Below are 15471 nucleotides of genomic sequence, written 5' to 3'. Positions count from 1 at the left end.
TGAAATATCAAGTAAGCTGTCGGGTCAGACGGGATTATGATCCTGCCCAGTGATTCAACAAAAAGCATAAGAATATCGCGCGTGTGGGGTGCCGTATGCATCGACTGGAATGGGATGCGCATGCGCTCGCACAGGCCGCGTTCCTATTGGGCTGTCACCACATGGTTTGTTATCAGACCACGGAGCGGGTCCAATTCAATAATAAGACCTGGTGGGCATAAATGCGTGCCAGTCTTGTATTTGACGCACGACGATTTGTTTGCTTCACCAGGGAACGAGACCAATCGCACCCATCTGTGAGACGAGCGAGTCACACGTCACACGAGATCACGCGAGGAAGCGTGATTCCCAGTAATTCGAAAGATCCGACAGACGACAGGCGACAAGAGTATACGTCTAAATAAGCTGTTCCAGTTCTTATCTGCTCCGAGGGGGATTTCATTCTTCAGAATTATACGTATATACGAGAAAGGCATATATCAGGTGAGTCCGGCCGATCGATATCAAAATGACGCGAATATAATCGTTTTTCGAAGAAGTTACCGGCGCGGAGCGTATCGCAGTTTTACGAGAAACCTTTCAACTACGTTGCAAAAGCGTCCGATTACGTTGACAAGAGTTAAGGAACAGAACAATTGCTCGTGTATTACGTGCTTTATTTATTTCAATCTGTAATTGGTTGTATATCGAATGAAAAATGTATATTTTACGAAACACATTTCTGATATCGCAACAATACATGCACATACGAATGAATAAAATAAGTCCATTTTAAGCGCGATTTATAAAATTGCTTTATTTCTTAAGAAGCATGTATAAGTAGATTTAAATAATCATCTGTTCTTCATTCAAGTTTTTTTTTTCTTCTTCGAAGAATTTACAAGATATGAAACGCGTGTATCGCACAGTTTCGCGTACGTACCAGAAATATTTATTTTATATATTGATTACTTCATATAGAAAAAGTATCGGATTAATGAGCAAATTTTTACAATCATCTACTTCTCAAAATATTTTCTGAAACAAATACCAAAATGCATATTCAAGTTTTATATAAAGTTTATAAATGTTTCAATAACGTAAAAATTCGAATAAAATTCAAGTTTTGTGTCGACTTCAAAAATCAAACATTACGTCAACAAATATTAACAAATCAATTTCACGATAAGATGAGTTTATATAATACAAGTGTAGATTGATAGATTTAAAAGATTAATAAGATTATACAACATAAATTACGTACACAAAAACCCATTCTTTTAAAAACTCTTTTAATGTATCGGAATGTTCCAGAATAAATTATCGAGTCTTATGTATATCAATATTATGACAAACGCTGTTGCGCGAATTTTTTAATATGTATGATATAAAATAAATGACTGTTGATAATTGCTTGATTCCTTTATATTACAAGAATATATTTTATTTAGATATACAAAAAGATAGATATGTGGGCGTGATAGTACTTACTTGAGAATAATTGACCTTCTTGTTAAACTGAATGCTGAAATACGCCAATGCTTTCATACAGCCATCGGAGATGACGCAATTTGTCACATTTATTTTGCCGATCATTTCGTATTGTTTTCGCATAAAATCCAGCGAACCGTCGATTAGATGCAGGGTGACTTTCTCCCCAGCGGATTCCAACTGCAAAGTCATCTCTATTGCAACGCAACTTCCGAACGAGTATCCCGCCAAGTGATACGGTCCCTTCTCTTGAACTTTCCTAATGTTGTTTATATAGAATTTGGCCAATTCCGGTATTGTATCGTGCGGCGCATATTCAACGCTTTGCAGTCCCCAAAGTGGTCTCTCGAGCTCGCTAGCCATGTACTCTAATGATTTCGTGAAAACCTCGATTGAATGAACGATAAACAATGACGATCCGTTTGCGCTCTTTGTCTGATCTGCATAACATAATCAAAAAAATTGTTGAAAAATTGTTTTTCCCTAAAACATCTTACCGAGTAACGGTTCGCCTTGGGATACAAGGAGCACTTGTTGACCCTCGCTTTCAGATTTCTTCAGTGCCGCTTTCACACTCTCTAACCACGAGAATGTCTTCTCTGTGATCTGTATTACAATCGTCTCTTCCTTTTTCTCAAGCTTTTTCAGCAATAGATAAGTTTTTCCTATGGGATCGGTCTGTTTCGCGATCAATACTAGATCTGTTTGCTTTAGCGCGGTTTTAAAATTTAGTTGCGCAGCGGTCTCTTCCAGAAGAATGAAACCGTTGAGTTTCAAAGCAGCCGCCAGATTTTTGAGAACGCCATGAGATTGGTTGGATATAATGTCCGCCGCTATTACGAGATGCACGTCCTGAGCGGGAGGTGCATCATTTACATCCCCCGCCACAACGTCAACATTCATTTGGCTGCAAACTGTTGTATAATTGCCAGGAGAAACAGCAGCCACTTGTAAATCGAGCTAAAACAATAAAGGATAATATTTTGCGAAACAAATATAACGATTGTGATGATTCAATATTTTACGCGATCTTAATGAATATATAAAAAATGTTGCAATAATTTTAAGCATTGAGAAGTCTTAGAGAGGCAAATATAAATAGGAAACCCATGATTATCAATATTGTTCGTAATGCCCTATTTCACCCGCATTCAAATTGTGCATATAAACAAGCAATTTAAAATTACAATATGAAATTTATTCATGGAATTCTCGTATGAAAACGCTTATTAGATTCAAGCTTATGTTAGAGGAAATATACTAGCGGCAATCGACAATAGGCTTTTCGATTTCAGATTGCTCTATCTATGGCCTCTGTTGAAATTTACTATTGAAGTTATGAATGTGATTCGTATTAAAATCCTGTGAAATCCCACTTACAGTGGGCAGGTTCGGTTCACCATCGATAAAATCGATTAGAAATGATATAAAGAGAGCTTCCGCGGCTCGTTCACCCGCGATCTCCACGACCTTAAGTTTCAACGCTGTCATGTTCTCGCACATGATATGCAACAGCACGTTCAGCGCGTGAATTTTACCCCTTGCTGGATCCTCCACCAGACTATGCGAATTTTCATAGGGTACGAAAGTATATCGTTCGTGTTTAGGATGAGCCTGAGTTTACTATCGTCGAGGGGCCAGAGAAGCTTTTAATCCTCTGAATTCGACACCGCCTGATTTGACAATATTGATATTCTTGTAACGATATACTGGCAATCCGCTATCCAACGGTAGGTTGTCTGTCAATTGTTTGTGAAGAACTGGGTCGATCGCGGCGTATCGGAGACGTGATGGTAAATATAGCAGCTTGTGGCTATTGGACAATATGCTAAACTGTAGCATAGTATCTAAATACGAGACCCATTTATCGAACCAACAAAGCTCGCCAATAATAGCGTAGTTGTTGCAGTTCTTGATCCCCTGGAAGATACCGCTATATTCATATCCGCGCAGCCTTAGTTCCTTGTATATGTCCTTGGTGTTCAACGATAAGATCTCGTTGTCAGCAGGAATTGATGGTGGCGGTAAGTTTATCTGATCTCGCTCGATAGCTTCGGATGCGCGGATGTTTCCGCTGACGGCAACCGTGCCGGCCTCGCAGATCTCAAAGTCGCCCGTTCCTTCTAAGATGTTTATCGAGAATTTCACCGTTCCCTCTTTCGGCATAATAGTTGCGCGCTGAAAGCACACATCTTCAAATATGACTGGCAATAATTCGAAGTCGGTGTTGCGCAGTTTCGCCAGTCTTCCACACAAGCAGAAGATAACCGGTGGCTGGGAAAAGGACTCGCCCATCTATCTGATGTCCCGCTAGATGAGCGTCTAGCTCTTTCGATAGATCTACTTGTACACTGCATTCGCCCGATTGACTTGACTTTTTTTTGTAAGAGGGCACATCCCATGTGGCGGAGTGGTCCCACTTGACCAGGGACCCGATCATCGGCGTCCCGCCACCGACGAGGAAACTCAGTGGCGGATACAGCTTTGAAATATCGGGTTGTGTACCGGCCATGTATAGCTTACCTATGCTAGACAAAAAGAAAGCCAGGTTGTTCGAATGGTCCCGGTTTTGAAGGCCAATATTGATCACTGTCGGTGGCAACGATCCGCGCAGAATTGCCTGCAGCAAGCAATGTGGCGCAATCTCGATCGTTATCGCGTTCGCTGGAATATGCGCGATTGCTTCCTTAAAGAGAACAGGCGATAGTAAATTGTTGATATGATACGCAGATGAGCTGAGCTGTGCAAGCGGGCTGCGCCATGAGGCCTCGGGTATGGAGCTCGAGATCCATCTGGCCGATCTCTGCTTCGGATTCGGTACGATCTTGTCGAGAGAGGCGCGTAGTTTAGGCACAGCCGGTGCGATGTATTTGCTGTGAAATGCGAAACCGGAGCTCTTGACCATCTTGGCAAAGATATCCTTGCTCTTCAACTCTCCTACAAATTTCTTAAGAGATGCGGACGGGCCGGAAATGGTGATCGAGTTCGCAGAATTGTGACAAGCTGGAAAGATATCAGGTGAGCACATTCTTTTAGCTTCCTCCCAACTCAAACCGACCGCCACCATGGAGCCCAATTGCAGTTTGGAGTCTATAACTGATTTGCCTCTGTTATAGGCTGCTAAGATAGTTTGTTCCGGTGTAAACGCACCATCGGCATAAGCGCAACCCAGTTCCCCGGTGGAGTGTCCGATTATACCATCCGGATGTATGCCTATCAATGTGAGGATGTCGACGAGAGCATGGCCGCGATCGACACGAAGGGATCTATCACGTTGTCAAATGTCTCCTCTGTAGCGTTCATAATAATATTCATGAGATCGATGCCGTGGGGTTTCAATACGTCCGCGCATCGTCGCAAACTACGTTGAAAAGTCTCGATGGCGAGCAATTCGCGACCCATGCCCGCTCATTGCACGCCCATACCGGAAAATATAAACCAGATAGGACGTCTCTCGTCATTCGTTACCTCAGTTATTTCGCGTGTATTATCAATACTCAAGATCTCGTAACCGCGAATCTTGTGACTCAGTATATTGTTCTTATGAACGACGTGTAACAACGAAACAAACTCGTCATCTTTTCGATGCTCTTTCGCTTTTTCCAGCAATGCGTGCACAGCCTCCTCAGTGCGACCCGACACGGTGACCAGCTTGGGCAGTTGTTCGATAGTATCCGGAACTGGGGATAATTTCGGCTTTGGATTGCTACGGAGAATAATATGCGCATTCGCGCCACCAAAGCCAAATGAATTGATGTCTACGATACCACCATTCCACGGCATGGTCTTGTCGACCACTCGGATACGTCCCTCCTTGAAGGCAGGAATATCCGGATTCGGTGTGTTAAAATGTAAATTGGCGGGAATCATGCCCACTTCCATCGCAATCAGCACCTTGGCGATTGAACAGAGTCCGCTGACAGGTTCTGCGTGTCCCATGTTACTCTTGACTGAGCCAAGTAATAGTGGAGTCTTCCTATCTTGGCAAAACAACCTATCGATGGAGTTGATCTCTTCCGGATCGCCCACTTTAGTACCGGTACCGTGAGTCTCTACGTAAACTACATCCGCAGGATTAATCCTCGCCTCACTGTACACCTCGCGCATCAATTTATTCTGCATTTCACCATTCGGATATGTGATACTCTGGACTTTATGGCCATCGATGTTCGTTTTCGTGTGAAGCACTGTGGCATACACTCTGCGCGCGTCCTTCGCCTTTTGTGAATATATCGCCGCCACTGCTTCGGCTCTTACGTACCCGTTGCCCGTGACGTCGAACGCTTTGCACTTGCCGTCCTGCGCCAACATATTTAGTCTATGAAATTAGAGCGCGTTTTCTGGCTTTAGCAATAGATTCATCCCACCGACGATCGCAGCGTCGCACTCGCCGGCGCGTATCGCAGCGACTGCTTGATGCGTGGCAAACATAGCCGAGGAACAAGCCGTGTCCAAAGCATAACTAGGTCCAGTAAAATCAAACGCGAAAGAGATTCTGTTGGCAAACATAGCTCTGCAACATCCGATCAATCCGTATCCTATAAACAAAATGAAAGTTTAACGATTTACCTTTAGTAAGTTACCTTATGTGTTTCTATTCTTTTATAAGTTTTTAAGAATTCTAATGACATCTTTTAATTTTGTTCTGTTTTGTTTAGATTCGAAGTCAACTTTCAAAATATACAAACCATTAACGAGATCCGGATCTTTCGTCCAAAATTCATGCGATTCGGAGGACGAGACGCCGACAAACACACCGGTACGAGATCCTTTTACGGTCGAGGGGTTGATGCCAGCGTCAATTATTGCTTCATACGTGATTTCTAACAGTATGAGAAGCTGCGGGTCCATTACGTGCGCCTGCTTGGGATGTATCCCGAAGAAGGAGGCGTCGAATGAAGCGAGATCCTTGATCTTGTCGGATCTATGTGGTAATCCATAGAGGCCCGCTGACCAACGGCGCTCATCATCGGTAATCATATCTATTCCTTTCAAGAGATTCTCCTTAAACTCCTCGATGTTTGATGATTCAGGTAAACGACCTGGAATAATGTCGACGCGTTACGCTCCGATAACGATACGGTTAATCGTACTGATAATTACCTGAAATGCCTGTAATGACGATGTCACTGTCGATGGAATACGGTAGTCCATTTGTGACCACGGGCTCCGGCGGCATCGAGCTGTTGATACTTTCAAAGTGTACAGGCATCGTGCCGAAAGGTTCGTCCTGGACGTAGAATCTTCTTTTACGTCCTTAAAATCACTATCTGCAAATTAGAGTAAAACCTTTCTCAACATCGTCTACGTTTTTTAAAATGCATATAAAAATAGTGTCTTTAATAAAAATATTGTTTTCTTTTTTCAACACGCACACACAGATTTTAGGAAACAACCCAGTCAGCCACGTCTGCTCTAACAGATTTCGCCAAGTGCTTGCTACAAATTATTGTCAGCAGAAAGGCTACAAATTTGGTACAAGAGTTGTTATTACCGATTAAGCTGGCAGATTGCCGGCAAAACCCGAGCAAAACTTGCTGATATAACCAGACAGCAAATTAACGGCAAAAACCGAGCAAAGCTTGCTGACATGACTTGACGTCAAATTGACGGCAAAAATTGAGCAAGATCTGCGCGTGCGCAATCTGACAGCAGATCGGCGGCAAAAATCGAGCAAGATCTGCGCGGGGCAGTCTGACAGCAGATTGTCAGCAAAAACTGAACAGACTGTCGTTTCGAAGCCATTTAAATTTGACGTATACCGATATAATTCTTTAAAGTTATTTATATAGTTTTTTCTTGAGATAAGAGAGATTATATATAAGAAATTTAATTTTATTTGTACTATATAATAGAAGGCTCTAATAATAAATATACATAATATAGGAAAAACTGACCAATTATGAGCCTGACGCGGTAGGTAATGCGCGAATTTTCTGAATGATTGCTTTTTTTACTTTTTTTATTCAAATGAACGTTTCGGTTCAATATTTCGAACTTTCTTCAGCATCTGTGAATTACATAACGTATACATTGTGGATTATTAAATGTGGATATAAATGAAGACAAATACAAATAAATTAGAATATGAATTACGTACTAAGAAATTACCCGCATATGCACATGTCAAAGACATTTTATTTAATACAATATTTTTATATGCGTAATATAAAGTTATTAATATTTATATTATTAATTTACAATAACTAATATAAATTTTGCGTTTACTATTAAAACGGATTAAATATATATTCAAAAAATAGAGTAAAATGTAAAATAAATATATAAAATAAATATAATACATATTATAAAAAATATATAGTATATATATAATATATTATAATACATTTTATTATATAAAATGTAATTAAGAATACGTCGCAATAAAATGTTAAAATATATCGCACATTTTTTATCTCTTCGTACATTATAGTATTTACAAATAAATCGAATTATACGTCAATATAATAAGTAGAATAAGTACAAATTTTAACATTACTCATATTCCAGACAGTACACAATATTTATAAAATATGTACAAAATATTTACAATAATTATTTGAATATTTTATAAATATTTTGTGATCTTAGATTTAATAGATCATAAAAATTTATCATTAATATCATAAAAATTATTATAAAAATATTGATAAATATTTACAAAATAATTACTATAAATATTTTTTTTCCTTACCATATAAATATTATATAAAATATTTAACCTATATTTAAATAAAATATATCGAATAAAGTTTTTATGATTTCTTCTTTTAATACGTATACAAAATATGTATAAAATATTATTTATATAATATTTCAAAAAAGAAATAGTAAAAAATATTTATAAATATTTATCATATATATAAATATTATGTGCTGTCTGAGATCTTGAAATGAGATAGATGTATATTCGCTCGTTGAAGAAAAAAAAGCGAAAAACCTGAAAAAGAGAGAGAAATTATATACAAAATGTATCATAATTGGCGCTTACGAAGCAACATGGCGCAGCTTACCCGAAAATCATTTTGGCGGTATAATGTCCGCCATACGTTTTCGATCCCGCCAAAAAGATATTCTCGGATAGGCTGCGCCATGATGTTCGAGTTCGTGATTGGTCGTAGTCTTACCGTTATTATGCAGGATGTGAGCCTCGATCATTCTTAGTTCAGTCGTTGCAGTAGTAAGTGGTGTACAGTCTGTAGCAACGAACGATAGTGAACGAAGAATATTGAGAAGATTAGAGTGTGATATTGTAGGATATTCAGCAGAGATTACGTCGCTTGCAGCAATATCGTCGAGAAAACACGTAAATATGAAAATAACAAAATTAAAATCAACTATGTCGCGAAAATCGTTGTACAGGTTATCCATAAGGCAACGAAGTAGAATTATGTACGAAATTAGACAAAATTTACGCTTACAATATCGTTTAAAATGCAAAACTGCCATTACAGAGTCCAATAATGATCGTGACATTCAAGGTGCTCCTGGTCCATCAATTACTGAATGTTATAGCTCTTTTCCAGATATTATAAATGATACTTGCAATTACAGGCGTGATATTAATGTAGAAGATAATGGGGTTTCTTCTTCTGTCTCTGATGCCAGTGATATAGTTTCATCATCCTTTAAAATTACTTCTATGGAATCATCTTTCCGTAAACGTTTAGCGTCTTGCTTCGTAAATAATAATATAACGCATATGCAAGGTAATAGTATATTATCTCTTCTTCGAACACATCCCTGTTTTAATAAATTACCAAAAGATGTTAGAACGCTTCTTGATACACCACGTACATATGCTGTCGTGTCTCATGTAGAACCAGGAGAATATATTCATTTTGATGTGGAAGCAGGAATTATTAAATATCTTTCATATATTTCCATCGCATCTATTGTTAATCAATTGGAACTAGATTTCAATATAGACGGATGTAGTTTAGATAAGTCAGGTAGCATTCAGATCTGGCCCATCCAATGTAGAATTGCAAATATACAATATGCAAGGCCTATAGTAGTTGGAATTTATAAAGGTGCGCATAAGCCATGCGATTCCAATATTTTCCTGAAAAAATTCATTATGGATATTAGAAAGATCATGTGTAGTGGAGGTATTAATTTTCATGGTAATAAGATACCAATAAGATTAAGATGTTTCATAGCTGACGCACCAGCTCGAGCTTTTATTCTGAATCATCGTAGTCATGTGTCCTGCCAGCCTTGTTCCAAGTGTAAAATTTCTGGGATACGTCATGAAGGTCGTTATGTTTTCAATGGCACTAATCATCCTCTTCGCACAGATGAAGAATATATCAGATGTTTAGACGAGGATCATCACAAAGAGGGCAGAAGCCCATTATCAATGCTTCCAATAGGTATGGTTTCGCAAGTTCCTTTTGAATACATGCACCTTGTATGCTTGGGTGTAATGAAAAAACTCTTGTCTGCATGGATATACGGAAAATATTCACGTCTATCAAAGTTGTCAGGAAGATCCATCCATATTATGTGTACAAGATTGAATAATCTTAAAGAATATTGTCCATCGGATTTTGCAAGACGTCCCAGATCTCTCGATATATGTTCCAAGTATAAAGCAACAGAATTTCGTCAATTTCTACTTTATACAGGCCCAGTTGTAATGTACAATGTACTAGACGAACGATTGTACAAGCATTTTTTATTCTTACACGCAGCAATAAGAGTCATGGTCTCCAATTCATCGCCAAGACAACACTTAAGCTTTGCAGAACTTGCGTTGCAAAAATTTGTTTATAGAAGTGAAAGTCTGTATGGTCCAACATTTAATACTTATAATGTCCACGGTCTTCTTCATCTTATCAGCGATGTGAGACGTTTTGGTTGTTTAGATTCATTTTCTGCATTTCCTTATGAAAATAACATGTCAATTTTCAGGAAATATTGTAGGAAACCGGGTGTACCTCTCCAACAGTTTTTTAATAGAATGGCAGAGATAGAAGTTCATGGAACAAGCAATAATCAAGATGTTTATTCGTCTATTCGTGTATCTATACCATATAATAATGATAGTAATTGTCTTCAATACCGTAAAATTAAATTTAATAACATATCATTAGGTATAGATGTACGTGACAATTGTTGTATCTTACGTGATGGATCAATTTGTATCGTCTTTAACATTATCGTGGATAATAACTCCTTTTGTTTGGGTGTTAAAAAATTTTTAGAGATTCATGATTTTTACGATATTGGCATGGTATCCTCTGTTTTTCAAATATATAGGTGTGCTACCTTAAACAGCGAAATTTTTTATGTTCATCCAGATCAGGTCCATGCAAAATGTTACAGGATGCCTTTTTCCAACAGCACATCAATGGACGATAGCGACAATGACGAAGCAAATAATTTGGAAACGTCGCAATATATTGTCGCTGTTATTATACACAGCGAGAAGATGTAAGATGTATCTATGCTGTAAACTGTTTATTTTTATTTTTATAGGAATTGGCAGAACACGTATTCTCTTTTTTTGCATCTGTTTTCCATATTTTTCTCTCTTTTGCTTTCTAACTTTGTCGCTTTTACATGGTCTTTTCAAAAAGTGGCGAGAAACCGTACGAGATGCTGTAATATTTACTGTGTTATATTTATATTTTGCCTTTTTCTTATACTTTCTTATACTTGCTTTGTTTTTTATAGATAATACATATTGTATCTATCTCCTTGTATTGTATCTATCTATATTCTATGTTCCTCGCGATAATTTGCTTAATAACTCACTTTGATGTTCGAATTTCTCCTCTTTAAATATATTGTAACATTTTTTGATAATCCATTCTTGATTGAATTGCACTTGACACTAAAAAGCATTTTGTAGATAGATTGTAGGTTCATTTTAAACAAAAATATATAAATATTAATTTGAAGAAAAAAGTCAATGTTATGTGAAACGGTAAGATTTATTGCATAAAATATTGCTATTCTATTAAGTTTTAAAATATATATATATATTGCCGATATTGATATATATTGTGAAATATAATAAACTACATTTATAAGCTATTTTTGGAGAGAATAAAATAATCATGGATATTGTAATATTGCTTGTTTTTTAAATAACTAAAGTCAGTAATTAACAAATACTTAAATTTATTACGAAAATCATTTTACATAAATTCATTGAAAATCTTTTTTACATCTGACTATAATTAATATAAAATATATGTTACATATTATATAAAATGTATCATTTACTAATATGTATTTTAATTTACAGGGATTTACAGATGAGACCGAAGCGTAATATTTCAAAACCATTGCGCTATCAGACGACTTCTTCGAACGAAAGTCCGAAACGAAGAAATACCGCATCAATTGCCGGAGATATTGATAAGGATATCGATGATTTGAGAAGGATTGGGCAAAACATGGATAATGAAATAAATTATTTTTTTTCTCCATCACATACACTTATACAAAACCAAACATCGTACACACGCGCATACATTCCTAAACAATCAAATGAATCCCATACAAACGTTGAGTCACATACAGTCATACAACCACAAAAAAATATTCAAGTATACAACGGAATAAATAGTCAAGCACATACAAATATTGAAACATATGGCATAAACAATCAAGCACACACAGATATTCAATCACACACAAACATTGAAAGTGTTCTCGGAGCAGCAGCTCGAGCAGGGATTTAGGTTCATGGCAAACGGCAAACATATTGGCAAGGTATTACTGAAGATTCGGTATGAAGAACCGAAAAAACTCGTCTCGCCGACGCCAAAGATAGTGGCTGCCATACCACGTACTTACATGAATCCGGAGAAATCGTACATATTAGTCGGTGGTCTCGGTGGTTTCGGTCTGGAGCTGGCCAACTGGATGATTTCACGCGGCGCCAAATTTATCATTCACGTTCGGGTATACGTACCGGTTACCAGGCATTGTGCTTGCGACGCTGGCGCGAGAATGGTGTGAAGATCCTCATCTCCACGGCGGACGTTACGACCTTATCGGGTGCTGAACGCCTGATCCAGGAAAGCAGTCGATTGACTCCGGTGGGTGGCATATTCAATCTCGCAGCTGTATTGTGCGACGCGCTGATCGAGAATCTGACAGAGGCCGATTTCAAGACGGTAACTCTGCCGAAAATCGACGGTACAAGGAATTTGGACGCGGTATCGAGAAAATCTTGTCCATCGCTGGATTATTTCGTTGTGTTCTCATCCATATCGTGCGGCCGCGGCAATATGGGCCAAACTAATTACGGTTTTGCAAATTCGGCCATGGAAAGACTGATGGAACAGAGGCAGGCCAATGGTTTACCTGGTCTCGCCATTCAATGGGGTGCCATTGGAGACGTTGGCTTAATCATGGGTAATATATGCGAAATGTATTTTTTTGAAGGGATCCGAGTCTTAATCAGTTGGTTTTTTATGTCTGGATCCGTGATTTTCCGAGTCTTTATTTCTATAAAAATCCATCCTTTTATTTTATTTTAAAAAGCATTTATATTCATCAACATATAACAGCATGATTTCCTAAAGAAGACAATAACGATAAAATTAAAAATTAAGTAAGCGATATACTACATGTGCGGTATCATTGTTATAAAATCATTATATGTTACATTTTATAATCTGTGTTACTTACACAATATTGTTATTCTTTTAGAGATGGGAAATAACGACACCGAGATTGGCGGTACCATGCCACAACACATAGTAAGCTGCCTAGCGACTATGGACGTATTCCTACAACAACCGCATCCAGTGCTATCTTCCGCAGTATTGGCCGAGAAAAACAAATCCACGAATAGCGGTAACAAAATCCTCCTCATCGAAGCCGTTGCCAATATCTTAGGTATTAAAGACGCTAATTCAGTTGGTGGCAGCAATAGCCTGGCCGACTTGGGTATGGACTCACTGATGGGCACGGAGATAAAGCAAATCCTCGAAAGAAATTACGATATTGTGTTGTCGGCTCGAGAGATCCGCGCTTTGACGTTCGCCAAACTACAAGAATTATCTTCGTCGACCATCAAGATGAATAAGAAGTCATTTACGGCTGCAAACGTGACTGCTAATGCGAATGCGGACGAAAATGCCGCTAGCAATGCACTGATAATGCAATGGCCAGTCGATGAATTGCTGCCTAAGGAAGCTCTCATCCGAATGAAGACAAAGAGCGCAAACGGATCGCCATTGTTTATCGTTCACCCAATCGAGGGTTTCACGAAATCATTAGAGTACATGGCTAGCGAGCTCGAGAGACCACTTTGGGGACTGCAAAGCGTTGAATATGCGCCGCACGATACAATACCGGAATTGGCCAAATTCTATATAAACAACATTAGGAAAGTTCAAGAGAAGGGACCGTATCACTTGGCGGGATACTCGTTCGGAAGTTGCGTTGCTATAGAGATGACTTTGCAGTTGGAATCCGCTGGGGAGAAAGTCACCCTGCATCTAATCGACGGTTCGCTGGATTTTATGCGAAAACAATACGAAATGATCGGCAAAATAAATGTGACAAATTGCGTCATCTCCGATGGCTGTATGAAAGCATTGGCGTATTTCAGCATTCAGTTTAACAAGAAGGTCAATTATTCTCAAGTAAGTACTATCACGCCCACATATCTATCTTTTTGTATATCTAAATAAAATATATTCTTGATTATTACGTGGTAGGGAGAAAACTGCACGCGAATAATCAAAGAATACGAACATTCGAAAGCAGAAACTGCATCTCATTAAAGCACAAATAAAAATCAATAGTAATTATAATATTAGCCACGATATGCATAATGTATACAATGAGCGTATGTTTATTATTTATAAATAATTCATGATTTTTGTTTGCCTTTCAAGAATTCGGTGATGAATCGTTTGATAATAAAAATTAAACATATGCTTTTTTTCATTTTTATTAGTTATTAGCAATTCACAATGAGATAAATATGATCCATAAATGTAAGCACAGATAATCCAGGGTACATGTATATATGCATGTAATCGAAATATTTGTTTTTCAATTTACATATATTTCATTCTAGGCATACAATATTCTGAAACAGAGCAAATCAGATGAGGAGATGTTTGACAAAATGTTACAAATAATAGGCGATACCCCATATCCACAAAAAGATATAAAGCTTGCTGGATATCTTCTGTTTAAAAAATTGTTGGCCGTTTCAATCTATACTATGGATAAACAAATCGAAGGACCAGTGACACTGATTAAGGCTACAGAGAACTTCATGCCTATAGAAAAGAATCACAATTTGTCACAGGTAAGAGATTTCTATCCTTATCTGTTTCTTTCGTTAAATATATATGCAATATTGTCAATATTTAAATTTTATTTTCCTTTTTCTTTTAACATTGTGAATTTATTATGAATTTAAATTTAAATAAAGGTTTTTATTTCAATACAGTTTTTATAGAGTATATTCCGTTTTTTTTTCTTTTTTTTTTTCATCTATTGTAGTTATCCGAAAAATAGAATATTGGCAATATATTAGCACAAATATTTACAATATTGTCACATCCGATTACAAATAAATAAAAATCCAAATAAAAATTAATTGAATAGATAGATAAAACAATCGATTTTATATGCAAGTTTGATAGATATTTTTATCAAAGCTAAATAATACTATTCTCTCAATCTCCTCATATGCGAAAGGAATTTGCAAATTATGTATTCAAAGATTTATACATAGTTTACCTTTTCTCTTTTAGATTTGCATGCAGCCCGTGAAAATAGAAGAGGTGAATGGTAATCATAGAACAATATTGTTGGGAGAAAGTGCAAAAAGAGTCGCAAGTCTTTTGCAAATGTAGTTACTTGAGCAAAGGTATATCATATCTTGAAAATGTATACACTTACTATGTTTCCATTGGAAACATAAACATATTGCATACAAATTTACATTATTAACTTGTATGTATAATATATACTTATAACTAGTAAGTGTATACATTTTCAAGATATGATATA

General features: G+C 37.4%; 2 protein-coding genes and 1 pseudogene across 2 annotated transcripts; 2 read left to right on the top strand and 1 right to left on the bottom strand.

Annotated features, from left to right (window-relative positions):
* Positions 1 to 24: 24 nt before the first annotated feature.
* On the bottom strand, positions 25 to 6682 carry LOC138936439 (fatty acid synthase-like; annotated as a pseudogene).
* A 1962-nt stretch (positions 6683 to 8644) lies between these two features.
* On the top strand, positions 8645 to 11814 carry LOC138936052 (uncharacterized). Its single transcript, XM_070301109.1, has 2 exons — positions 8645 to 11404; positions 11729 to 11814. Exon 1 carries the CDS (start codon positions 8783 to 8785, stop codon positions 10910 to 10912), a length of 2130 nt encoding a protein of 709 aa, XP_070157210.1. The 5' UTR covers positions 8645 to 8782; the 3' UTR covers positions 10913 to 11404; positions 11729 to 11814.
* A 273-nt stretch (positions 11815 to 12087) lies between these two features.
* Positions 12088 to 15431, top strand: LOC138936438 (fatty acid synthase-like; the record flags this gene model as incomplete). Its single annotated transcript, XM_070301861.1, is given in 5 exon segments — positions 12088 to 12376; positions 12379 to 12846; positions 13144 to 14084; positions 14525 to 14761; positions 15213 to 15431. Coding segments are annotated over 5 exon segments (2037 nt in total), but the record flags the coding sequence as incomplete, so codon positions are not given.
* Positions 15432 to 15471: the final 40 nt, after the last annotated feature.

The sequence above is a fragment of the Polyergus mexicanus genome, unplaced genomic scaffold (genome assembly GCF_030449975.1).
Source record: "Polyergus mexicanus isolate NDT 795.1 unplaced genomic scaffold, iyPolMexi1.0 SCAF_9, whole genome shotgun sequence".
NCBI classification, from domain to species: domain Eukaryota; kingdom Metazoa; phylum Arthropoda; class Insecta; order Hymenoptera; family Formicidae; genus Polyergus; species Polyergus mexicanus.
Note: the sequence above shows the minus strand (reverse complement) of the source record. Positions and strands in the feature narration are given on the sequence as shown.